Consider the following 24,833-nt stretch of genomic DNA (forward strand, 5'->3'; position numbering starts at 1 on the left):
CAGTTTCCTGATAATATTGCTAACAAGATAATCACACGGATAAGACTGTTGTTTACAACGATTTTTATTAATTTTTTTTTTATTTTACGAAAATAAAAAGTTACGACTGGATAAAGCATCAGTATGACAATAAATATTGAACAAAATTGACAATAACAACTTCAAAAATTAATATTAAAAAGAACAGAATAAGCAAAAAGGTGGTATGTTTTCGGCCCAAATTCTCATCTGTAGCCAACAACAAAAGCACATAAAACAAAAATGCTGGCACAGCTCTGTTTTTGCAGATCACTCATCACAGGTTTAAGTATTGGTTGCTAAATCTAAAGTACAAGATTGGGTAAATTTAATGGGGTGAATTTTAACAAGAGATGAAGTGAATAGGAAAATGTCAGAAGACAATAGAGAATAACAATTTTCGCGGTGGTGATGAGGGTTTGAACCCGCGACCTCAACCCCCATCGACGCCGCGAAATTTTTATTCTCTATTGTCTTCTGGCACTTTCCTACTCACTTCATCTCTTGTTGCAAATTTAATGGAGTCTTTCCACATCAACACGAAGAGAATGACACCAAACAGGCGGCGAGGTTAGCCTCAAAAGAAATATTATCTGGAAAAAAGTAACGGACCAAGTTGGCATGAACTTCTCTCTAGATATCAAACGAAAATCACTTCACAAAATAAGTTGTGGGAGGCGAGATTTTGTAACCAATTCATAAACCTGTGATGAGGGATCTGCAGAAACAGAAACTGAGCCAATAAAGTTGTATTTTTGTAAATGCTTTGGTTTGAATGTTTCGAGCTTATTTAGACAAATTGCTGTACAAATTCATAACAACATTAAAAAGGATATAACTTCAACCCCTGAAATAATAGATACTAAAATTGAGTTCATAATCTTATCCTTTTAAAGTCTCACCAGATGTCTTTTAACATAGCACAGACTTGTAGATACTTGCAATCTCAAAAAGCACGATGTATAACATTCATAGAAAGTTTCTTACAAATCGCAAAAGTTTGATGAAAACATAATGTAGGTATACCAATATGGCAATAATACGTCAAAGTCACGCCTCGGAAATAAAATGCCCCATAATAGACCAACGATGAATCCAGATCTTGGCTTGCAAGTGTATGGATAAGTGGTCCTGCGGTATGGCACTCCCTTTAGGATCGGAGGGTCCTGGGTTCGAGCTCCGCGCATAGCTGAGTCATTGGAAAAGGCTTTTTAATCACATTCTCTCACCGTACTCAGGTGTAAACTGCCTACCTGGCCGTTAACAGCGTTGTCTCTGTTGGGGTAAAATTGTAATATCGCCTAACAGACGTCATGTCTCGTTTTATATGTTACGTGTTGCTGTTGGTCAGGAACCTCTTATAAAGCGATTTGAACACGTTTATTGTATAGTGCGTTATAGAAATGCTCTAGTTAATGCTCGGTATGTTGCTGTTCGAAGCTCGAAAAAATAAATAACATGAAATTGAATATAAGCTTCGATTTAATTACAAGAACAGATTCATCGTAACAACGCCACTATCACATTATCTCATTCATCTGTAGTGTTTCATTCATCCTGTTTTGTTGATAAAGGGGAAACCCGAAACGTTCATTTGACCTGTTCTTGTCATAAAATCGAAGCTTACATTCAATTTCATATTATTTATTAGTTTAATGCTCTAGTAATGATACATATTTAAAAAAAGCATTAATCAATGGAAATCCTAGGATGAATCCCAAACACGAAAGGGTGTGTGAAACTGAGATGTCTCAGTCCTTAACCGTAGCCAGTTATAGATAGAACGAAGATGACGTCACTCGGGTCTTTGTTATTGTTTCTGCCATCCACGTTTATGAGTACTTCTCACTTAACTGTATGAATCAGACTATAAGAGTTCATAGTTACACATAGTTTTGTGTGTTGGTCCGTTATACTTCCGGATGGCAATGTTGTGAACTCCTTAGCCACGCGCATACTATCTATAGCCTGACAAATACGCAAAATCTGATTGATTTCCGACTGAAGTAAGAGCTGGTCGTTCCTGTTGTTTTCTACGACCCCAGTTAACTGGCGTACGTGGGAAAAAACACGTATTAAAAAATTTGGCCAGAAAACTCGTCCTTCAAATATCAATCGATTTAAATGACCCTCACCTTGGCAAATGCTCCCAAATCTGAAGCCTCGCAATTTCCCAGGTTTGAGAAATTTCCACAAGATGAGGGTCATTTAAAAATCGATCGATATTTGAAGGATAAGTTTTCTGGCCAAATTTTTAAATACTCGTCTTTCCATAATAGTACGCCAGTTAACTGGTTAAAGGTGTCAACGGGTTTAGCCCATCTCCCTATTTATCACATAGGCCTACTCAATATCAATGAAAATCAAATGATTTTTTATAATGTCCTCATTCCCCCGGTATTAATCTCTTACTTATGTTATATCACAATACCCCGTACCATGAAGAAAAAAAAACCCCCAACACATTAAAAAAAAAATTTTGGCCAGAAAACTCATCCTCCAAATATCGATCGATTAAATTGACCCTCATCGTGTGGAAAATTCTCAGTCTTGAGACTTCAAAGAAGTGATTCGAATTCTTAGCTCTGATACTTTTTGACAAGCTGAGGTTAATTTAATCAATCGATATTTGAGATAAAAGTTGTTTTTTTTTTTTAGCCAAAATAAGATTTCCAAAAAGGTTTTTATTTTTTTTAAAGTCAGCACACGACAGAATATACATCTGTTTCAATCTCCTTTTGTTCATTCATATCACCTCTGACGTGGGAATAATCTAACGTTTGCTCGTGTCTCACTATCCTCATTTTATCCTGTTTTTCTTTCATTTCAATTCAAATCTGCCGTACTCTGAAAAAAAAAACCATATTTTTTAAATTTGGCCAGAAAACTCGCCCTTCAATTATCAATCGATTTTAATAACCCTCATCTTGGAAAAAATTCTCAAGCCTGGGACTTCGCGAAACCCAGGTTTGAGAGTTTTTGCCAAGATGAGGGTCATTTAAATCGATCGATATTTGAAGGACTGGTGTTTTCTGGCCAAAATTTTAAATATGGGTTTTTCCAGAGTACGTGAGAAATAAATGAGCTCGTCGGTGTCGCTTCATTTGACACTGTGCTTTAAATGAACCACAATCCGTACAATCCGGGCCTTTTTCCGCTCGTCTTTTAACCTTTTAACTGCGAGATTGAATTCCTTTCAAAATGAAATTATAATTCACGGCCTCAAACTGGCTATATGTTGAAGTCGACGTGTATATATTATATGCAGGTCTGACATCCGAACCAACCCGCTTATGGGCCTAGTTTAACATTGTTGTTATGGACAATATTTACCGTTATTTTTTTTTTTTTTTGGAGATTTCCATTACAACAATGAGCCCAAAAGGAATCGGGTTATCAGACCTGCAAATAAATGCACGTCGGTTGAAGTGAAATAATAAAACAATAATTTTCAAAAAGTAGATTTAAAGTCCCTTAGAAAGCAAATGAGAAAATTAAGTGTCATTATTTTTTAAAATTTCTATTTATTTATTTATTTATTTTTTGGAATTTATTTAAAGAACTATATTTAATTCTACTTCATAATATTTATAAATCGGCGTATACATATATGCAGGCCGAGTTTAACATTGTGGTAATGGACAATATTTTGGGTCATTTTTAAAAAAAAGATTTCCATTGCAACAATGAGCCCATAAGGAATTGGGTTATCAGACCTGCAAATAAGTGCACGTCGGAGAAGCCGTATGTTAGAAAATGATTTTATAGCCAGAATGACAAGAAACGGTGAGTTTTTAGTTTTTGTCATTTACAGACATGATATCCACTGTCGTCAATAACACACTTTACCTAATTATCTTAAATATGTCACTAAATTTGATTATTTTCAGCATTTATCTATGATATAACAGTATATCACTGCCTCTCTGGCTGAGTTCATATGAAGCCCGAGTCGCACCGCTGTAAGCTCTTTTTTTTCGTTGTAAAAAAAAAACCCAGTAAGATGTGAAATCAAGCTAGCTAGAGCAAAACCGAACTCCAAATGGAATGGGTTTTTAACGATAATATCAATGATCGTATTAATCACTATACATAACAATGATAAAAATGATGATAATGCTCTTAAATCCTATCATAATCTTTTATGACAAGAGGATAAAAGTAAAGTATGTTTTCTCGGCACGCCGGTGACGGCTCACGTCACGTGCACGGGGTTGTATTGGGGGATTTGAGTTGCAGTTTCAACAATAGGCGTTAAGGATAAGTAGAGATGGGACGCGGTGACAGTTGAGCTTGAAGAGATGTTGATATCATTTTTCAAAAGATTTAGATTTGCGATTATCCAAGATGATGATTAACGAATGGGTTAGGAATTTTGGATCATTATTATTATTATTATTATTTTTTTAAAAATTAATTTTTTGACATAGGTTGAATTATATTTTTTTGGGGTTTTTTCTTCATTTAAAGGGTGGTGGAGAGATCAGGTTCTTAGCTTCATTTATTATTTGTCAATTGCCCTTTCCCTTTATGCAATCAACATTTCATTTGAAATATGTAAATGTTGCTGCTCGAAGCTCGAAGAAATAAATAATAATGTGAAATTGAACGTAAGCTTGATTTAATTACAAAAACAGATCAAATGAACGTTTCGGGTTTCCCCTTTATCAACAAAACAGGATGAATGAAACACCACAGATGAATGAGATGATGTGGTAGTGGCGTAGTGAAATTAAATTGAAGCTTACATTCAATTTCACATTATTATTTATTTCATTTGCAATATTATGGTAAATTAAATAAGTAGCTCCATGGAGCGCGTATCTTATACCGAGCACAACATAACAGAGAAGTTTTAGTCTAAGATCTTACAAGAAATTGAAAGTTTTCAAAATATTAATAGAACGTCGATTAGATCGGCTTCTTTGGACATATCATCAGGAAAGACAGAAATGAATCCCTAGCCATCGGTGTGGTAAAATTAATGGAAAAAGAGCGAGGATCAAAAAGAACTCCCTCCCATAAAAAAAAAAAAGAAACCAACATAATAAAAGGAAGAAAAAAAATAGAAACAACAGACAATCAAACAAAAACAAACAAACAAACAAAACAACTTTTAAAAGAACAACATCGCAACACCAATAATAAATAATAATGGGAAATTGAATGTAAGCTTCAATTTTATTACAAAAACCCCCAGATCAAATGAACGTTTCGGTTTCCCCTTTATCAACAAAACAGGATGAATGAAACACCACAGATGAATGAGATGATGTGGTTGTGGCGTAGTAATAATAGAATATTTATTGTGTCTCATGAGGTTACCGCCACCGACGGCTAATGTTTATAACCGTCTATTACACTGGAGCCGAGGCTAGCAAAACAAAAAGTCAATAGATGAAGTGAGTAGGAAACTGCCAGAAGACAATAGAGAATATATCTTTTTTTTCGCGGCGGTGATGGGGGTTTGAACCCGCGACCTTACTGGTACAACAACTCCGCCTGGCCGATGAGAGCGTGACTCTACCGTATGAGCTATCCAAAATTTTTATTCTCTATTGTCTTCTGGCACTTTCCTACTCACTTCATCTCTTGTTGTTACCAACACTCACTTTTCTGAATCAAAAAAAAAAAAAAGAAAAAAAAAAAGGTCGCTGTTTAGAGCCCTTTGACCACGACACTGTGTCGGCCAGTCCATTCCGTTCCAATAGCCACAATAGGAAGCTCAACCACTAAACTCGGCAGAACGAATACAATAATAAATTAACTCGTAACTGTCCGTGACATATGATGTGAATTAACCCATTAAATACCGATATCCAAATAATACCAGTTAACCCATAAATGACGCTCGCCCGACTATGTCGTCGTGAATTCAATAAGATAACTCTTCATTCCCCGTCAATTAACTCTTTATGGCCTGTAGTGGATTAGATCGATAGAGTGGAAAATGGACGCCAAGCAAGGTGTAACAACGACCAATTACGTTTTTAGTATGCGGTTAATTTGTGTTTATGGAGTTTTATTGCAACCATTATTATACCAATTAGTACCCGGGTCATTTATGTATGCGGATAAAGGTGTAACTGCTCATAATAGTTCGATCATTTTCATTGACAAACACACAATACTGTGGTGAGTCGGATCAGCGATAATATGATCAAATAACCATGAATGCGCCATCCGGTGTGAACAATAATTATTAAGTTTCGTGGCTTATTCAATAAATACGATATTAAAAAATAGAGATATTATGGAATCTTAGTCGGCTAATATATAGAGAATTTCGTGATTAATTCTCATTGTTTATATATATATATATATATATATATATATATATATATATATATATATATATATATATATAGAGAGAGAGAGAGAGAGAGAGATAGATAGATAGATAGATAGAGAGAGAGAGAGAGAGAGAGAGAGAGAGAGAGAGAGAGAGAGAATATTTATTTAGGTATTAATATTTATTTTTGTGGTTGTTTGATTTTATAGTAAGAATCAATCCTAAAAATATGTCATGTGAAATGGGAGCTGTACTTCCCAAACTGTACTGATTTATCAGAGGAAAGGAAAAGGGCAATTTGTCACAAAACAAATATCTTTACTTAAAGTTCGATTTGTGATTTTTAATTTTTCACACAAAACGTCGTTTGTTAACCTTCTGGTGTTCACAAATTTGTTATATTTTCATTCATGACGATCTCGATAAAGTTCCTAAAATCTTTTCGCAATATGTCTATATAAAAAACAATTGTGACACATCGTCTCAAAACGGTATTATGTCGGAACGAACCAGATGCTTAAAAGCCGAAATAAATGTTAAACTGGTCAAAAATATAAATTGTTGGCACTAGAACCCTAAAATATGGTATCCATTCTCCCCAATAAAACATAAAAACTCAACGCAAGTCTGATATATCTGGCTATAAATTCAATTTTCAACTTAACCAACCCGACTTAATACCGTTTTGAGGCGAAGGGTCACAATTAGCAAATAAAATGACGTTTAAACAACATCCAGCCCTGTTGGTTATCGAATCTATCAAACAGAAACAAAACAAAACAAACCAGATAAGCCCCTACTTTGACCTAAATCATGAAAATAGAGCGGACAAGAGAATAATAGAAAGTCTCTCCACAATGAAAGTAAGGAGTCAGCGATCTCACGTTATCAGTCTCTAACATACAGGCAGCCAACTTTAACCATCAATTCAAGTGAGAAACTCATTTCTTTATTGATCAAAACAAGCCGGGGGCATCAAAGCCTTCTAGTTGAAATGGACACCGCACAGTGATAACCTGAACTCAATAGCTGATACAGCCGAGGTTTAAGATGTGGTTAACTCAACGCATAAACTCTTTGAATTCCATAAACTCTTTAACGCTTTAACCGAGCGGATAAAGAGCTTGAAACGCACACCTCTCGGTAAATAGCCTTCCTGAAACTCTATACTTGTAATCCACATTCACAACCACACTACAGCATCGCACCTTCTTCGGCTGAAAAAAATGAAGTCCTTATAAGGGGACATAAACACGTCGTGTTTAAGTACCCAATGTAACACTTAGAGTGATTTCCCTTGTGTAGTCGTTCGAGGAATCGGGGAATTCCAGGTTTTCTTCGTAAATTTTCTCACGTGGTTTGGTGGGCGTGGATTTGTTTTCATTTTGAACCTACGAGAGCTTAAATGAAAACATTAACTGAGAAAACGATTCCTTTTGTAATCGGTCTCTCCGACAAGAATCCGATACTGGTGATAAATATCCGTTTATCTCGCATTATTCTTTGTTTAGTCAATAAAATTATAAGCATAGTCTACACCCGTTATTATATCCCAAATATAATTTTGTTTTTTGAACTCATCATACATAATATTCTTTACGACACTATTCATATTTATTTGTCTACAATATATAATATTATACGGACACATTTCCGGGTCTGATAATCCAAATTGTTGAGGTACCGTAAACCGCTATGGTAATGTACTGCTTTTCTAATAGTTCCTTTTCAAATAATATGCGAGTAATAAAAAATAGTTATCTGACCTGGCCGATTGTTGCAAACTCAATATAGATCTATTGCGACGTGTACACGAAGTATTATATTGATTCATGACCTTAAGAGGATAAACTTGTGACCTGTAAAACTGGCATACACTAACAACGACGCTAAACTCAAAAACTTGTGTACTGTTATCTTAACGACACGTATATGACTATACAGCGGCTTACGATTCCTACATAGGATAATATAATCAATAATCAAATTAAGTCAGGGGGGGGGGGGGGGTGAGTTTCTAAAATTATAATTAATTTTTCTTTCTTGGTTCTGACTCCATGATAGCTGTATTATACCATCAAAACACAATTTAATCATGGGACAATATCAATTTCTAGTTCAAAGTGCTATTTATTTTTTTAATTTATTGTTGCCAATAAAATGAAAAATGATATTTGAACTAGATAATCACATTCCCACGATCATCTATCTCTACACTTAGTTTTCTTCTTCTAGAATTATTATCCACCGTGAAAGATGACGATACTTACAATAAAGAATGAAGAAGACGATGGGGATTTACCCTTTATTATTGCGGTTATGTAGTGTCAATTCCCTATATTTTATATCCATTTATTAATTTAGAAAGTCATCAAATTTATTGTAGGGAATAAATCAAACCTTTCCTGTGTATTTATAGGAATAGGTTTGTTCCCATGAGTATTCTATTGCGTTCCTGTGGTACATGAGATCTCTTGTGAGTTAAGTATATCAAAGTTGCTTTATTAGATTTATAGAAAAACAAAGATTTTCTCGTTGAATAGAACAAGGATATTTAACAGTGTGTAGCATAGATAGAATAAAACAGACGTCATTCTGTTTTGTTGTTGTTGTTGTTTTTAGATAAAAAAAATAAAATAAAATATCCTTAATCAATCCCATAGAGGAAATTTTTCTCTAGGAGTATTAGACCTGCAAATGAGTATACGTCGGTCTAAACTGGTAGTTGTTTCTCATTCGATTAAGCAAAAGTAAACCAGGGAAGTACCCCAAGGCAAGACTGGAATAACCCAGGCGTCAGCCGCAGTGCAGCGCCGCAAATTGAGCTAGGGCGAGGTGGCTTGCTCAAGGCCAACACAGCGCGGCGGCGGGTGATCGAACTCGGTACCTTTCGGACACGAAACAAAGACCGTACCACTGAGCCACGTTGCCCAACATGAATCGTTTTTCAACATAGGAGTGGCCGTGATCCTATAGATAGAATGCGCTTGGCCAAGGAGTTCACAACATTGCCATCCGGAAGTATAACGGACCAACACACAAACTCTGTGTAACCATGAACTTTTATAGTCTGGTTAATACAGTTTAGTGAGAACAACTCACAAACGCGGATGGCAAAAACAATAACAAAGGCCTGAGTGACGTCATCTGCATACTATCTATATATTGTTCTTTTGGGTCACCAAAACCAAGGGACTTAACTACAGCCGAACACATTCTCTCCACAGTGGATCCAAACCCCTTTCCGCTTGCGATTTGGTCTGACACTCTATCATTTCAGTCACCAAGTCCTCGAATAGCTTATAATATATTATGTAGATCAATTTAATCACTCTAATACCGAGATAAGCCAAGTTCTCCGAATTGTACAAGACTAGAAGCACAGGTGCAAATTAAGAGGGCGGGGGAGGATTAGGAATCTTCAGTCATTCTTTGCATTAGTTACCTCCCCTCCTTTAACCCATCGCACGAAATAGTCAGTAACAGCTCGGGTAAGTTGTAGATTGAGCACTTGCACTATTGAAAGGTATAGTATATATACTGCAGTCTTTTAAAGACCGGCTAGAGAGTCTAAACAATTCTAATGTGTACCATGTCGAAATTCAAATTAAAAAGACATGCAAATAAATTACTTATTCAAATTTCCCTTGTTCCCGACGGGTGAATTGGGTGTCGATTAGCACTATGATTCGGTCACATGATATGGTGGGCGTGGCCTATTGTAGACTTCATTAGACATTCATCTATTGAGCCCTGAAAAAAGGACTACCTGCTTCATTGTAAATTAATAGTACTACTATGTGTTTTATAATAAATGGTAATAAATGAGGATATAACTTAAGTTTATTTTCTTAACACTTGGACATGAAAAAGCATCAATAATTATAAACAATTAAGTAATTTTGTGCAGCTTAGTGGACTTGCGACATGACACTCGCCTGGTAGGTCCCGGTTTCGAGTCCCGCTTTGAGCGGCGCAAAGTTGAGTCCTTCGAAAAGACTCTTAGTCACAAATGCTCACCGCACTCAGATGCAAAATTAGCAAATGGACATTGACAGAATTGTGTCTATCGAAAAAAAAAATGTATTAACTACCTTATAGTTATAGGCGTTTCGTCTTGTAAAGCGCTTTTTTTGGACAGGTTAAGTGGATATTGCGCAATATAAATGGTGAAGGTTTTTCTTTTTAATTTAAAAAAAATAGAAAAATTATGTTTTAGGTATCATCAGTTTACTGGGTTTAATGAGAACAACTGAACAACAACCCCCCCCCCCCGCCCTCAAACCCAATTTAAAAAAAAAAAGAAGAAGAGGAATTGACGCCTGACAGGATAATAGGAATAGCTTCTAAAATAAAAGAGAAAAACATGTGGTCAATGTTGAATTCGCTGAAAAAGAAACGCTTGCTTTCATGTTTTTCGAAATGTATAATGACATTCATGTCCTTATGCGTCGAAATTTTACGAAAAACGAACATTTAGCAAATCCTTAAGTAATAAAATATTCTCATTTAAATATAACTAATTTCCAAGATATTATTGTGCTCAACGCTCCTTGAAATGCTTATTTAGGGAAGATGCGATAATTGCTTAGCTTTTCTAAAATTTATGGCTATAAGTTATGTCCTGGCTGTCCATTTTCAATAATTAATGTGTTTTTGAATGGTCATCTATTCGTGTACCACTGTAATCTTAAAATAATAAATAAATAAATAAATAAATTCCCTTTATTCATCCCCAAGGGGAAATTTGTCTTTAGATTCTATTCCAAGGGAAGACTGGAATAACCCAGGCGTCAGCCGCAGAGCAGCGCCGCAAAGGGAGCTAGGGCGAGGTGACTTGCTCAAGGCCACACAGTGCAGCGGCGGGTGATTGAACTCGGTACCTTTCGGGTACGAAGCAAAGACCGTACCACTGAGCCACGCTGCCCCTAATAACTCTAAAAGTACACTAGCATCATGGCCCACAATGATTGATAATGATACTTGTTTAAACATGAATCCATAACAAAACCAATATCGGCCTAGTAAAAAGACTAAATTAGAATCATGTAGGTATTAAATGTCGTGACTGGTGGAGTCATTAGATTTAATCAACGACTAAAACGTCAGCGCTCTTCAGAGCAACCGAAAGCCCGAAAAATGAAAAGTACAAGCAACCTTGGGAACGATAGCACTTGTTTATCAAAATATAAAGGTGATGATGATGATGATGATGACGATGATGAAGATGATGATGATGATGATGATGGTGATGATGATGATGATGATGATGATGATGATGATGATGATGATGATGATGATGATGATGATGATGATGATGATGATGATGATAAAAATAATATTATAATAATAATAATAATAATAATAATAATAATAAATAATAATAATAATAATAATGATAATAATAATAACAATAATGATGATGATGATGATGATGATGATGATGATGATGATGATGATGATGATGATGATGATAATAATAATAATAGCACCAATCATTTCGAAACGGTATGAAGTCACTAAGAACATAATAGTTTCAATGTAAATTCAGGTTTAGCTTATAATAGTGCCATCATTCATTTATATATTGACAGCTATAGTATGTGACCAACCATATCAAAATGGTAGTACAATCTGGAACCGAAAATGGAATCTTAAACTTATCAATAAATAGCTCAATTGGTCGAATGTGAGTGTGTGTGTGTGTGTGTGTGTATGTGTGTGTGTGTGGTTGGGGGGGGGGGGGGGGGGTGTCATCTGCTCAATTGGTCAAATGAGAGGGAAAACTAAATCATTGATTAATATGTGATCCATCGTGTCTATGTCCAAAAGAATGAGATAAACAAAAAAAAAAAAAAAAAAAAAAAAAAAAAAAACAAAAACAAAACGAAACATCTCTTAAGTGAATTTTTTTTTTTTGAGAACTAAGAAATATACGTTAAAAAGTAAAGACACGAAATAAATATTACTATCTTCAATAAAGGTGGGTTTTTGACAATCAAATTTTATTATTTTTTTTATTTTTTAAAAAATGTTCTTCAGAGCCATTAGGCCCCTGGAATCGGAGTTTATGCCGGATTCTCAACCGTGAAACGGATAAGAGCAATAGTTGCTTGATACCCTTTGGTGGGACGCAAAGTACTTTCCAATAAACCCTCTCCTTACCAGCTATAGGAAAATCGTCACATTCGTTACGATACAACCAACATTTTTCTTATTCAAATTTCTTGTGTACATCATAAAGTTTAAAGAAAATGAACAGTGTGTTGTAGAGCATGTTTTGCTAAAGAAATTATGTCTCGCAAGAATTTTAATGCTATTATGTCTGAGTGATAAAAAATATATTTTTGTGTTAGTTGTGTGTGAAGTTTTGGAGGAAAATCCTGAAAATGGCTGGTAAGGAGAGAGTTAATAGATCCAGCAACCCAATCGTTACTGGGTGGATAGGGAGTCAGGAAAAAAAAAAAATCTTAACTGCATTCGGAATCGAGCTTGGTCCCCTTGGTTGTGAAGCCAGTGCTTTACCAAGTGAGCTATCAGGACCCTCCCCCTCCCCCCCCCCCCTTCCCCCTCTATTTAGTTCTTAATTCAGTGGAAATTCTAACCGCACATGATAAAGCAGAAGGATTAAATCTATAAGATCGTATTACTTCATATCGCTCCCCTCAGCTGCGGAGTGTATCCCTTAGCCCAACGGTTTGGGGGTTGAAATCACTGCCATTTGTCAAACGAGGGGGGTGAATACATTATAATAATTCATAAATTTTACCAGTTGAAGTCGAGGTGGTGAAGCGCTATTCTCCCTCCCTCCCTCCCTCCCTCCCCCTATCCCCCTCCTCTCTCTCTCTCTCTCTCTCTCTCTCTCTCTCTCTCTCTCTCTCTCCCTCTCTCTCTATCTCTCTTCTTTTCGTTCCTTCTTTTTTTTCTTTTCTTTTTTTTTTTTTGATTGCTTGCATATACTATTGTATTATATATGTTTACCTGGCCAATTCTATCCTAACGTCAAAACTGTTGTTTAGAATTAAATGAAGTTGATCACTTTGTTTTACACCGCTCCATAATATGTGTTTTTTTTTAAAATTAATTCTGTCTGACAGACTATAAAAACTTACGGTGATATGCACGACTGTAGATCTGTGCATTGATTACCATTATTTCGGCAGGCGAAATTGGTGAGTATTTTCATTCAAACACATTTTTATCGATCGTGATTTAAAGTAAAAGATTCTTGGTCAAGATTTACAAAATGTGGAAACTTTTTGGACAAGTTGGGGGCAATTTGAATAGATTGCCATTTGGAGTGAAAATTTTGTATTCTATACCAACATTTAAAACAAGTGATTTGTTTCAGATCGGTAGTGACATCATAGAGGAACGTGTCATGCAATAAGATGATAATATCGTAATTTTATGGTAAATCAGAAGCGCATCTGTCCGGGAATCTCAAAAAAGGGAGAAAAAAAAACCCCTGAAATCTGACAAGTTATAAATAACGCTAGTAGAAAGTATTCGCATTTAGAATAAAGACTAATTAATGGTCTTCAAAACAGTATGTGCAGATTTGTCCCTTCCCTATGGAACTCCCGACTACTGTCATTCTAATTCAGTCATGTCTGCAGATCGGGATTTGACCCAATATGTCGGGAGTCATGCGAAGATTGTGCAATTAATCTAAATAAAAGAAAACCAAAACCAACCAAAATTTAAAAAAACAAAACAACAACAACAAAAGATAAAACTTTTTTTTTAAAGCCCCAAAACAAAACAAAAACGGTTAACTGAATGGCTCAACGCCGTTGCTACATCGGTTCAATAATTATTTGTCACCACTCATTCCCGTACACGTTCAGGGCTGCTATATTCGTGTCATAAAAAGAGACACTGACACTGCACAACTCGATGATCGACAAACCACGACATCTACATATTATTATTTTTACTATTATACATACTGACCCTCACAAAGTCTGATAATTATTTTGAGGACCGATGTTATAATGTTATTATATCCAACAGGATTATACTACCGACCTGCCACAGCAACTGACTATTAAATGACATTTATCTCATAAATAATACCATTTCAAAATGCCTTAAAACTGACGGGGAATTAACTCTTTACATGCGGCAGTTCAATTATACTCTAACGTGACATCATCATATCTTACTGACGTATTTTAGGAAAAAAATAAGAAAGAAAGAAAAAGGGGAAAAAGTAAAGAAAGAAGAGAAAAAAAAAATCATAATATGCGCCACCATGACATAAAACCTTTTTTTTTCATTTAAGTCATAAAACTTTTGCTTCAAATGAAATATTGATCAGTAAAAAGGTGCCGTCAACTAGACAACAAATATCAAACCTGACGCTTCTTAAGAGTTAATTCATCTTTAAGACGTTTTGTCAAGTTGGTGGCAGTTGAATAAATCAAAATTTTATGGCCAAAATCAATAACAAAGTATTTTGTCAAAGAATCAAATTAAAAATGATAATGATCTGAAGAGTACAAGGGAAACACCACAGTTGTCCATTTTTGTAATGTTTGTGACAGCCTTCTTTCAGTGATATCAGGGCATTAACTATAAACGTTCCCTTTATAAATAGAAACTACAACCATAACTCTTTAATGGTTGTAATTTTGTTGTTCGGTGTTATTTCTGTAGAGGGGAAATTTAGACGCCTAACATCACTCAAGGGGGCAGTCACGAATTTTTTTAAAAACTGGACATCTGTGGTTTTTCCCTTTTACTCTTCATTTGTATTTCGTTGTTAAAGGGTTATTGGTCATAAGCGTTTGGTTACGAATACCATCAGAATTCGGTGGAGATATTATCATTCCTTTGAAACACAAAGAAAAGTTAATTTGACCCCATAAAAATAAACCACATTTTAGGGCGAGATGATAATATATTATATTACAAAAAATATCACTGGTTATAATCTTTATAATGATGACTTTTATGAAATTATAATGATGTGTAGGTATTAAAAAATGATGGACTCGATTCATACATTGAGAAGTAAATTTATTGTGTATGGATATGGGATACCATAATAATATGGCCTGTCGGGGAGAATACATGAACTATTTTGAGGCGCAATGAGCTTGGTAAATCAGTAAAAATGCGCTATATTACTGTTCATATTTATAAATTTATATATTTATTAATTTATCTATTTTTTCTTTTTGTTTATTTATTTATCTAATTACATATGATCGTCTGTCATTACTGATAATACGCTCTTTTTTCATTTTGGGCAGAGCAGTTAAACATCATACTACATCGATATATTATTAAGATGATCCACAACTTGTAAAAGTATTTAACCCAAGACTCCTTCAGAACTTCTTGGAACCTCTCATTATTAGTATTAGAAATCCCACGAAGACGTCTTGGAACCTCTCATTAATAGTATTAGAAATCCCACGAAGACGTCTTGGAACCTCTCATTTTAAGCAGTTAAACATCACACGACAGACGATCTATTGGATACCTCACAACTGTAATAGTATTTAACCAAGACTCCTCAGAAACTTCTTGGAACCTCTCATTAATAGTATTAGAAATCCCACGAAGACTTCTTGGAACTTCTCATTAATAGTATTAGAAATCCCACGAAGATTTCTTGGAACCTCTCATTAATAGTATTAGAAATACCACGAAGACTTCTTGGAACCTCTCATTAATAGTATTAGAAATCCCACGAAGACTTCTTGGAACTTCTCATTAATAGTATTAGAAATCCCACGAAGATTTCTTGGAACCTCTCATTAATAGTATTAGAAATACCACGAAGACTTCTTAGAACCTCTCATTAATAGTATTAGAAATCCCACGAAGACTTCTTGGAACTTCTCATTAATAGTATTAGAAATCCCACGAAGACTCTGAACTTCTCATTAATGATAGAATCCCGTTGAACTCTTAATAGTATTAGAAATCCCACGAAGACTTCTTGGAATCTCTCATTAATAGTACCTATTAGAAATCCCACGAATACTTCTTGGAACCTCTCATTAATAGTACATATTAGAAATCCCACGAAGTCCCATGTTTGAGATCTTTGGGGAAATGGTCATTTTAATCGATCGAGTCTCAGGTTTGAGAGTTTTTGGTATGATGAGGTTCATTTTTATCGATTGATAATATTATTTGAAGAATGCATTTTCTGGACAAATTTTTAAATAGGCCTACGTGTTTTTATTTTTCAAAGCACGGCACAATGTTGAACCATCTTAATCTATAGATCTATGAAGTAACATTTAACAATTTAAAAAAATAATTGAGCTTTATATAGCACAATATCCACTAAATGTGCTCAAAGCGCTTTACAAGGGGTCCCTGGTCAACAGCAACATTTAACATGTAGGACGGGACATACCCTGTTGGCGATATTACAATTTTTCGGACAAAGACAACGCTGTTAACGGCCAGGTACTTATTTTACACAGTGAAGAATGTGAGTAAAGAGCCCTTTCCAAGGACTCAACTATGCGCCGAGCGCGAGGCTCGAACCCAGGACCTTCCGATCCGAAAGCGAGTGTCATACCACTAGACCACATAGCCGCATTTGTCCGGCTAAGCGGCAGTGACTTTGAATAAGTAATGATGATACGGATTGACCCAAACTCATTTTGTGACAGAATGACATGAATGACACGCTGTTCCCTTTCCACTTTCCACACACGTTTCTTAGCCTCATTGTTTGTGAAGCGAGAATTCTACCCCTGCGCTTTCTATCAGAACTCATCACTAATATGAATTGGGTATAATCTGAGTTTATTATTTTACAGTGCCCATTTCATTATATATAATATATAAATATATTTATATTTTATATATATATATATATAACTATATATTATATTATATGCTATTATATATATATATATATATATATATATATATGCAATTACCGAATCAAATTATGACTATCTATTTTGAGTTATTGTCATTTTTATTTTATATGCTAAACCAGATACATTTATGTCATTATTTAATGTCAAACCATAATACTGGATATGCCCTTTTCTGATAATACCATGAAGTGACAGTAATTTAACTTTTATGAAGATTTATACCTGTGACTATCGCATTTTATTGACCATTATCATATGACTACTATTTATTGTAGTGTCCATCTCTTCAAATTGACCGTTATGACCGTTCCTATTTATGGTCCTGTTGCTCTCTTAAATGGTATTGAATGCAAGATTAAATAGCGCACGTCAACGGCCTGGCCACCATGCTCAATGCGCAATGGTTCATATGTGTTTCTTATAGTACGCCATAATATGGGGGACATATTTATATTTCATAAGGTAAAATATGCGCTTTGTGGCCAAGCAGTGTGACACTCGGCATGTGGCCCGTAGGTTATGAGTTTGGGCCACGACGAAGGCAGCGTAAAATTGAAACTTTGGTATAACCTCTTTATTTATGTTTCTCTCACCATACTCAGGTGTGAAATTGATAACTGGCCTGTAAAAGTGTTGTCACTGTCGAATTTTTAAAAATGTTAGAGCACCTTACAAACCTCATGTCTAGTCTTACATAATGATAAGTGTTGCTGTTGGCTCTGGACTCATTCCAAAGACTTTTGAGCATATTTAGTGGATTTCTCACAATGTAAAAGCAAATAGCTGATGGGTGGATGGATGGATGGATAGGTGGATGGATGGATGGATAGATGGATGGATGGATGGATGGGTGGGTGGATGGATGGATGGGTGGATGGATGGATGGATGGATGGATAGATGGATGGATGGATGGATGGATGGATGGATGGATGGATGGATGGATGGATGGATGGATCAATTAATATGTGGATGAAAAGTTGTTTGACAGACATTGGAGTGAAAGGCTGTATGTTTGATTGGATAGAATAATGAATAGATGCATCATGTGGATAAATAGATGGATGAATAGACACATGAATGGTTATATATCATTAAAAAACACATGTGAGAGAATGGATGTAAAAATTATAACTCGCGATGAGTGGGATAATAGGATTATACACAGATAGACTGACATTGCGTGTGACTATTAAAAGATTGAAAGGTGTCTGTGGAAGGATAGGGGGCGAGGGGGGGGGGGAATCTCAATCAAAGACTCCTAACAATCGATGAGGATTTAAATTTTAGCTTTGAGCTTTTATATAGCGCAATATCCACTAAACGTGCTTGGAGCGCTTTACAAGGGGTCCCTGGTCAACAGCAACATTTAACATGTAGGACGGGCAATGACGCCTGTTAGGCGATATTACAATATTTTTCGGACAGAGACAACGCTGCTTTCGGCCAGGTACTCGTTTATAAAGCTCCAAAAAGTCTGTATGAAACAGTGTCCGACACCCATTTCATAACACCCTTTTAGATTTTTATTTTACTTCAGTGCCTGCTTCCTGATTTGTCATTTATAAATCACATTTTATACCGTTTTTGCCGAACTCACGTTGCTCCGCAATGTTTCATTTGAAGTCAAATCGAATCCAATAATGCAATGCCATCACTCCCCCATTGGCGCCCTATTTGTGCAACCATACCAATATATTTCCTTTACTGTAGATTAAACTTTGAAAATAGCACTTACCTCCAAAATAAGGTGCCCTAAGAATAGCTTGATATGGATTGTCGTAAAAAGCTGGATGTCTAGGTCCACAAAGTGCGCATGACAAACTGTGTCCCGGAAATGGACACGCCCCTTTAGGATGACTGGGTGGAAGAAGAGGAAGGGAAGGGGGGAATGTGGCAAAAGGAGCCATGCTGTGCTGGGGAGCCAGATTTCTTGGTGCTGTATGAGATAAGAGCAAGAAAATAAAATCACATTAGAGCTGCAAAGGAACGGGTCATATATATAAATGCTTGCTACCTTCTAAAGAGGACACTATTAATCTATATCACACACATGTTCTTTCCACAAGATTTGTTAATGCATGTCAAGTGGAAGATAGTTTGAAACAAAGATTGAATGCAATAAAGATGATTGTGATAAATAGTTAGAAATAATCATTACCTGTGGCATTCTGTGGAGATTTGCGATGAGTATCATTTCCCAAAATAGCATTCATGCCAAATTTTAAGAATGGCTTTGGGTTTGGTGTCGCGTCATCGCCATTGGCTGGTGTTGGACTGGTGAGTCTGTTGTTGCCGTTCTCTGACATAATTTGGTTTTGGAGATGGTTGGTAAGTTGTTGATGTTTGCTGAACAGAATGACTCCGTTTTCCATTTTAATGAAAGGATTCAAATGATTTGTTAGAGGTGACACTGGGGATGGAGGGGTAAGGGGTGAGGACGATGCCGATGATGTCATCTTATTCTGTGGTGATGTCATGGAAGTTTGTGACTTGACATTGCTATTTATTTGTTCTTTCATTATCAATGTTCTTTCTAAAGCATTGCTATTGTTTTGGTTGTTATGGTTATTTATTGGTGAGGATGTACCTGAGTTGGGGGAGATGTGGCCGCTAATGAACGCTGAAGAAGAGGAAGAGGAGGGTACGGAAGACGATGAAGAAGAGGAAGAGGAGGCTGGTGTTGCAGACGAAGAAGGAGAATTATTATTCACTTGCATGACGCCCAGTCCCAAATTGCTCAACTGAGACAACGCCACTGCATTTTGTGAATGCGGAAGAGCGTGCGGATGTTGGTGTTGATGATGTTGGAGGTGGTGATGATGTGGCATAATGACCGCTGCAGCTGCTGCTGCTGCTGCCGCTGCATTTCGTTCTCGAAGAAGATTTTCCATGAGGAATGAAGCAGATGCTGCTGATGTTGACACTGATGTTGCTGATGAGGGAGATGTACCACCACCTCCTCCTCCTCCAACGATGGCAGAGTGGTGGGCGAGAGGAGATCTGAACATTGTCTGATACAGTGGCGAAGGGTTGATCATGTTTGGAAACATTTTGGTATTTTGAGTAATCGTTAATATTCAATATTAAAAAAATATGTTATAGAAAAAAAATTGACTTATGAAAATTGGTATGGGATGAGTTTAAGACAATCCAGGATGGAGCCACTGACGGTAATGTTGATAATCCGAGGGTGATATTGATTTCTGAGTTTTCTTCTCGAGTCCCTCGTGATCTGATGGAAGGCAAAATAAAACAATTGTACATTAATTACACAATATGTCTTTTTAAAAATTGAAAAGGTCAACTCTAATTTTTTTCATGGGATTTGAAATGATGTTTTAACGAAAAAACTTATTATATAGAAAACAATCTGTTAAAAAAAAAGAATAATCAATTATGTTGATTAGCTTATTGTTATATTATGTGTACCGTGTATTGGTAGACAGCGATGTGTTGTATTTTTTTTATGTTCTATATAGTTATTTGTATGTGTGTGTATGCTTGTGTTTTTGTGGGTGAGTTTATAATGCTTTGCTTTGTTGCAATGGTATTTCTATTTTTTTTTCTCAGATTTTTCTTGACAAATATTTTGGAAATATTATCACCTATTTTATTTTAAAAAAGGAACATAAACAATGTTGTAAAATTGAATTTAGCTCAAATTTGAGAATAGGTAAGATAAAAATCAAGAAAGTCCATTTATTTGTTTGCAAGATAGCTGTCACGTTTGAATGGCGGGGGGGGGGGGGGGGGGCACTTTTTAGTGATTAAATATTTTAATAAGCAACTTTATGTGAGAGAAATCTTTTGACCTTTTCATTTCACAAACTATTTTTCTGGTAACCCGTTATTTTCAAAAATACAAAAACAAAACAAAAATCTTCCAGCCGAGTTCTTTGTCTAACTATAGGCATGTGCGGGTTTCTAAAATCAGCTTACCCGAAACGGGTCGATACTGTAAGAGAAGACTGTTTTCAAATAATATAAATATTGTTATTAATTGGTGTGGAGGAGAGAAAGAGAGAGAGAGAGAGAGAGAGAGAGAGAGAGAGAGAGAGAGAGAGAGAGAGAGAGAGAGAGAGAGAGAGGGGGGGGGTTGGTAATAAATTATATATGAATGGTAACCAAAATCATTTTCATTGATGAATATTTTTCACGAGTCTCGTTTTTTTTTAAGTGAAAGGGGCGATATAGTCGGATGGATTAAATAGTACCGAAAAACAACTACAACAACAAAAACAAAAACAAACAAACAAAGAGTGTGGATAACCACAGTTCGAGCCCAATTTTAGTCTTTGTATTCCCTCATATTCAACATCATTTATCTCGATTCGCTCACATTATCCTGCACAACGTTTGTGATTTATGTTGACATTGCAGTTTGAATGATTTTCTATCTATACAACCAATATTCTATTTAAGGACTCGATTATCTCAAATTCAAGGAACACAAAGTAACAATGTGTAATTATTTATTTATTTATTTACTTAATATTTATCTATATATCTATTTGTCACCCACAACGCCAAACTGATATTTTGTCGAAATGAACCAGACAAAAACAAAACAAAAAAAGTGTAATGTCAATTTGATCAGAATATTTGTTTTAAAAAAATTCAAGATCAAAGTAAAAAAAACACATTTTCTTCTTTCTTTGTTCCAAAATATCAAAAATTCAGTTTAAAATCTAGTTTTACGCATCATAAAACCGTTTTGAGGAGGTTGGTCAAATTGTTCATTTATTTATCTATTTACCTATTCATTCACTAATTTATTTACTCATTTATTCATTTTTGTATTTGTTTATTTATTTATTCATGAATTTATTCATTGTCGCTCCAAGTTAAGAATCAGTCTTTATCTTTAAAAAAAAATATTGTTCCAAAATAAAAACTTTTCAACAACAATCTACGTTCATGCGTTATTCGGAACGTCAACAAAAAAAATGCATTTATATAGAGCTTATTAACTATTGATGATATGTGTTTAGGTAAAATATTCACAACATTTACCAGCCAAATAAAAATTATCAACACAAACATCTACTTGTAATCTTAAACGTTTATAATGAAATTGGTATATTTTAAAGAGAACTAATCACCTAACTGGCTGGTCTAAAAACAGTAACAAAGAGCTGAGTGACGTCAACTCCATTCATTCTATAAACAACATGTCCTAAACGCTTTACATTTTCAAAGATATATTTATATATACCAATATGACTATCCATAATTTATTATATTATTTGCTTTTGTATACTATGTGTATTCTGTATATGTTATGTATTTAAAGTTGTTTGAAATATTTGACCTTTGATATAGGAATGTATGGAATAAAAAACTTGAGCTTTTATATAGCGCAATATCCACTAAACGTTCTCAAAGCGCTTTAAAAAGTGTCCATGACCAACAGCAACTCGTAACAAGTAGAACGAGACATGACGCCTGTTAGGCAATATTACTAATTTTTTTCGGACAGAGACAACGCTGTTATCGGCCAGGAACTCTTTTTACACCTGAGTACGGTGAGAGAATGTGAGTAAAGTGACTTCTTCAAGGACTCAACTAAGCGCCGAGCGAGGCTCGAATCCAGGACCTTCCGATCCGAAAGCGAGTGTTATACCACAAGAATACATAGCCGCACATTCGAACCATTTATGAAATTATGAAATGGAAAGACCATTTGCAATTTGCAACATGCAATTTCAAATACGTAGTAGACATGATGTTTGCGCACATTTCGCGGATATCGTGGCTATGAGGTCTTGTGGTATAACACTCTCCTTTGGATCGGAAAGTCCTGGGTTCGAGTCCCGGTCCGAGCGATGCATAGTTGAGTCCTTGGAGAAGACCCTTTACTCACATTCTCTCACCATACTCACGTGTATGATGAGTACCTTGCCGTTAATATCGCCTACCTGACTTGATGACTCGTCCTACATGTGGCTGCAGCCAGGAAACCTTTGTAAAGCGTTTTGAGCACGTTTAGTGGATATTGCTCTGTATAAAGAAGCTCTTCTTCTTCTTCTTCTTCTTCTTCTTCTTCTTCTTCTTCTTCTTCTTTTATTTTTTTTTTTTATTTTTTATTATTATTGTTATTATTATTATTTTATTATTATTTATTATTATTATTATTATTATTATTATTATTATTTTATTATTTTATTATTATTATTATTATTATTATTATTATTATTATTATTATTATTATTATTATTATTATTATTATTATTATTATTATTATTATTATTAATATTATTATTTTAAAAACTAACTTACCCAATTCAATCAGTAGAAGATGTTGACGGATGATTGCTCGATGGTCGTTCCCATTATATTATCCTGTTTGTCAGAGATGATTGTCCAGTTGTTTGAAAACGATTGAAACAAACAGACATTATAATGCCTGTATCACTGATATATTTGGTTATTATCACAGAATAATATGGGCTGATGATATCGGTTGTCAGTTGTGACATATTATTCTCTGAGTTCACTATTATAGTGAAGCATCAGGATGAATAGAATTAATGTTCACTAAATTATGTCATTTTGGTTGCACATGTTCTTGAATTCGGACACATCAATTTATTGATTGATACGATGATGTGTATCTATACTGTGTAGTTATTTTTAAAACACACGCTGGAACTGGTTTATGAAATGTAACATTAATTGTATCTTGGGTCCAGATATATTATGATATTTGCCTGGGTTTCTGTCTGGACCATAAAATATTGAAAACAAAATGAGTATAATGAGTTTTAAATAAACAAACAAACAAAAAAAAAACAACAACAAAAAAAAAAAAACCAAAAAAAAAACAGATTATCAAACAAGCAATAATATTTACAGCTCAAGCCTATCTTTAGAAAGTTTTTGTTTTAGTTTTAATGACAAAGAAGAAATATATAAAAAAAAAGAACTAACAAACAAAATAACAAACACAGCAAACCAGCAACACAAATTTATCTTATGACCTACAAATGGAGAGAAACGCTTTGTATAATTATGCTTGCGTTAGTTAGTTTGTTTTTTTTACCTATTTCGACGTTGTTTTTGTTTCTGGTTTACGAATTGTCCGATTATACGATGAATTACGATTTTTTAAAGAGTCGACGAGTAGAGTATTTGGCTAATTTAGGATAAAATTTAGTCGATAAATTTTACTTACTTCTTGTCGGTTTATGTGAAGTTGATAAATACATATTATATAAATACATAAATTTATCAATTATTCAAAGGATGATCTCTCTTACATGGAGAATGATTGCTCTGTCTTTGGAAACGATTATTGGCTGAGTACGTCAGATTACTACAGAAACTGTTTAATTGATAACTCATATTAAAAGATTAATTGATGAATATCCCATTGTTAATATTGCGATGAATTCAATTGCTGACTCTTTAAAATAAAGCAATTGGGATAGGTTCGGGTTGGTATTGGTCTTAAACACAATAAGAAATAAGAAAGATTAATGATAGAGTTAGATTGAAGTTTCCATTATATTGTAGGCGAGGCGTTATTTCTGTGTGGTTATTCTTAACTTAATTGTCGGATTATTGGAGAGTGAAATCTGTTGAAAATTAAACAGTGTCCATTACACACCAAGACCACGTGCAAGATTGATGACATTTTTTCACGACGTAGGGTATATTATTA

The 24,833-nt window shown here is 34.9% G+C and overlaps 1 protein-coding gene across 1 annotated transcript in view; it reads right to left on the bottom strand.

The window, feature by feature from the left end:
• LOC144978946 (uncharacterized) overlaps positions 1 to 24,242 on the bottom strand; it is a 28,860-nt gene extending 4,618 nt beyond the window's left edge. The window contains exons 1-4 of the mRNA XM_078925565.1: positions 23,450 to 24,242; positions 19,882 to 20,402; positions 19,329 to 19,632; positions 18,906 to 19,106 (exon numbers count right to left, since the gene is read on the bottom strand). Coding sequence (XP_078781691.1) covers positions 18,906 to 19,106; positions 19,329 to 19,632; positions 19,882 to 20,220 — 844 coding nt within the window. The 5' untranslated portion in view covers positions 20,221 to 20,402; positions 23,450 to 24,242. The remainder of the gene's footprint in view (positions 1 to 18,905; positions 19,107 to 19,328; positions 19,633 to 19,881; positions 20,403 to 23,449) is intronic.
• Between the last annotated feature and the right edge of the window lie 591 nt (positions 24,243 to 24,833).

Source organism: Berghia stephanieae, chromosome 8 (genome assembly GCF_034508935.2).
Source record: "Berghia stephanieae isolate SIO BIC M18660-M18661 chromosome 8, UCSD_Bste_1.3, whole genome shotgun sequence".
NCBI classification, from domain to species: Eukaryota; Metazoa; Mollusca; class Gastropoda; order Nudibranchia; family Aeolidiidae; genus Berghia; species Berghia stephanieae.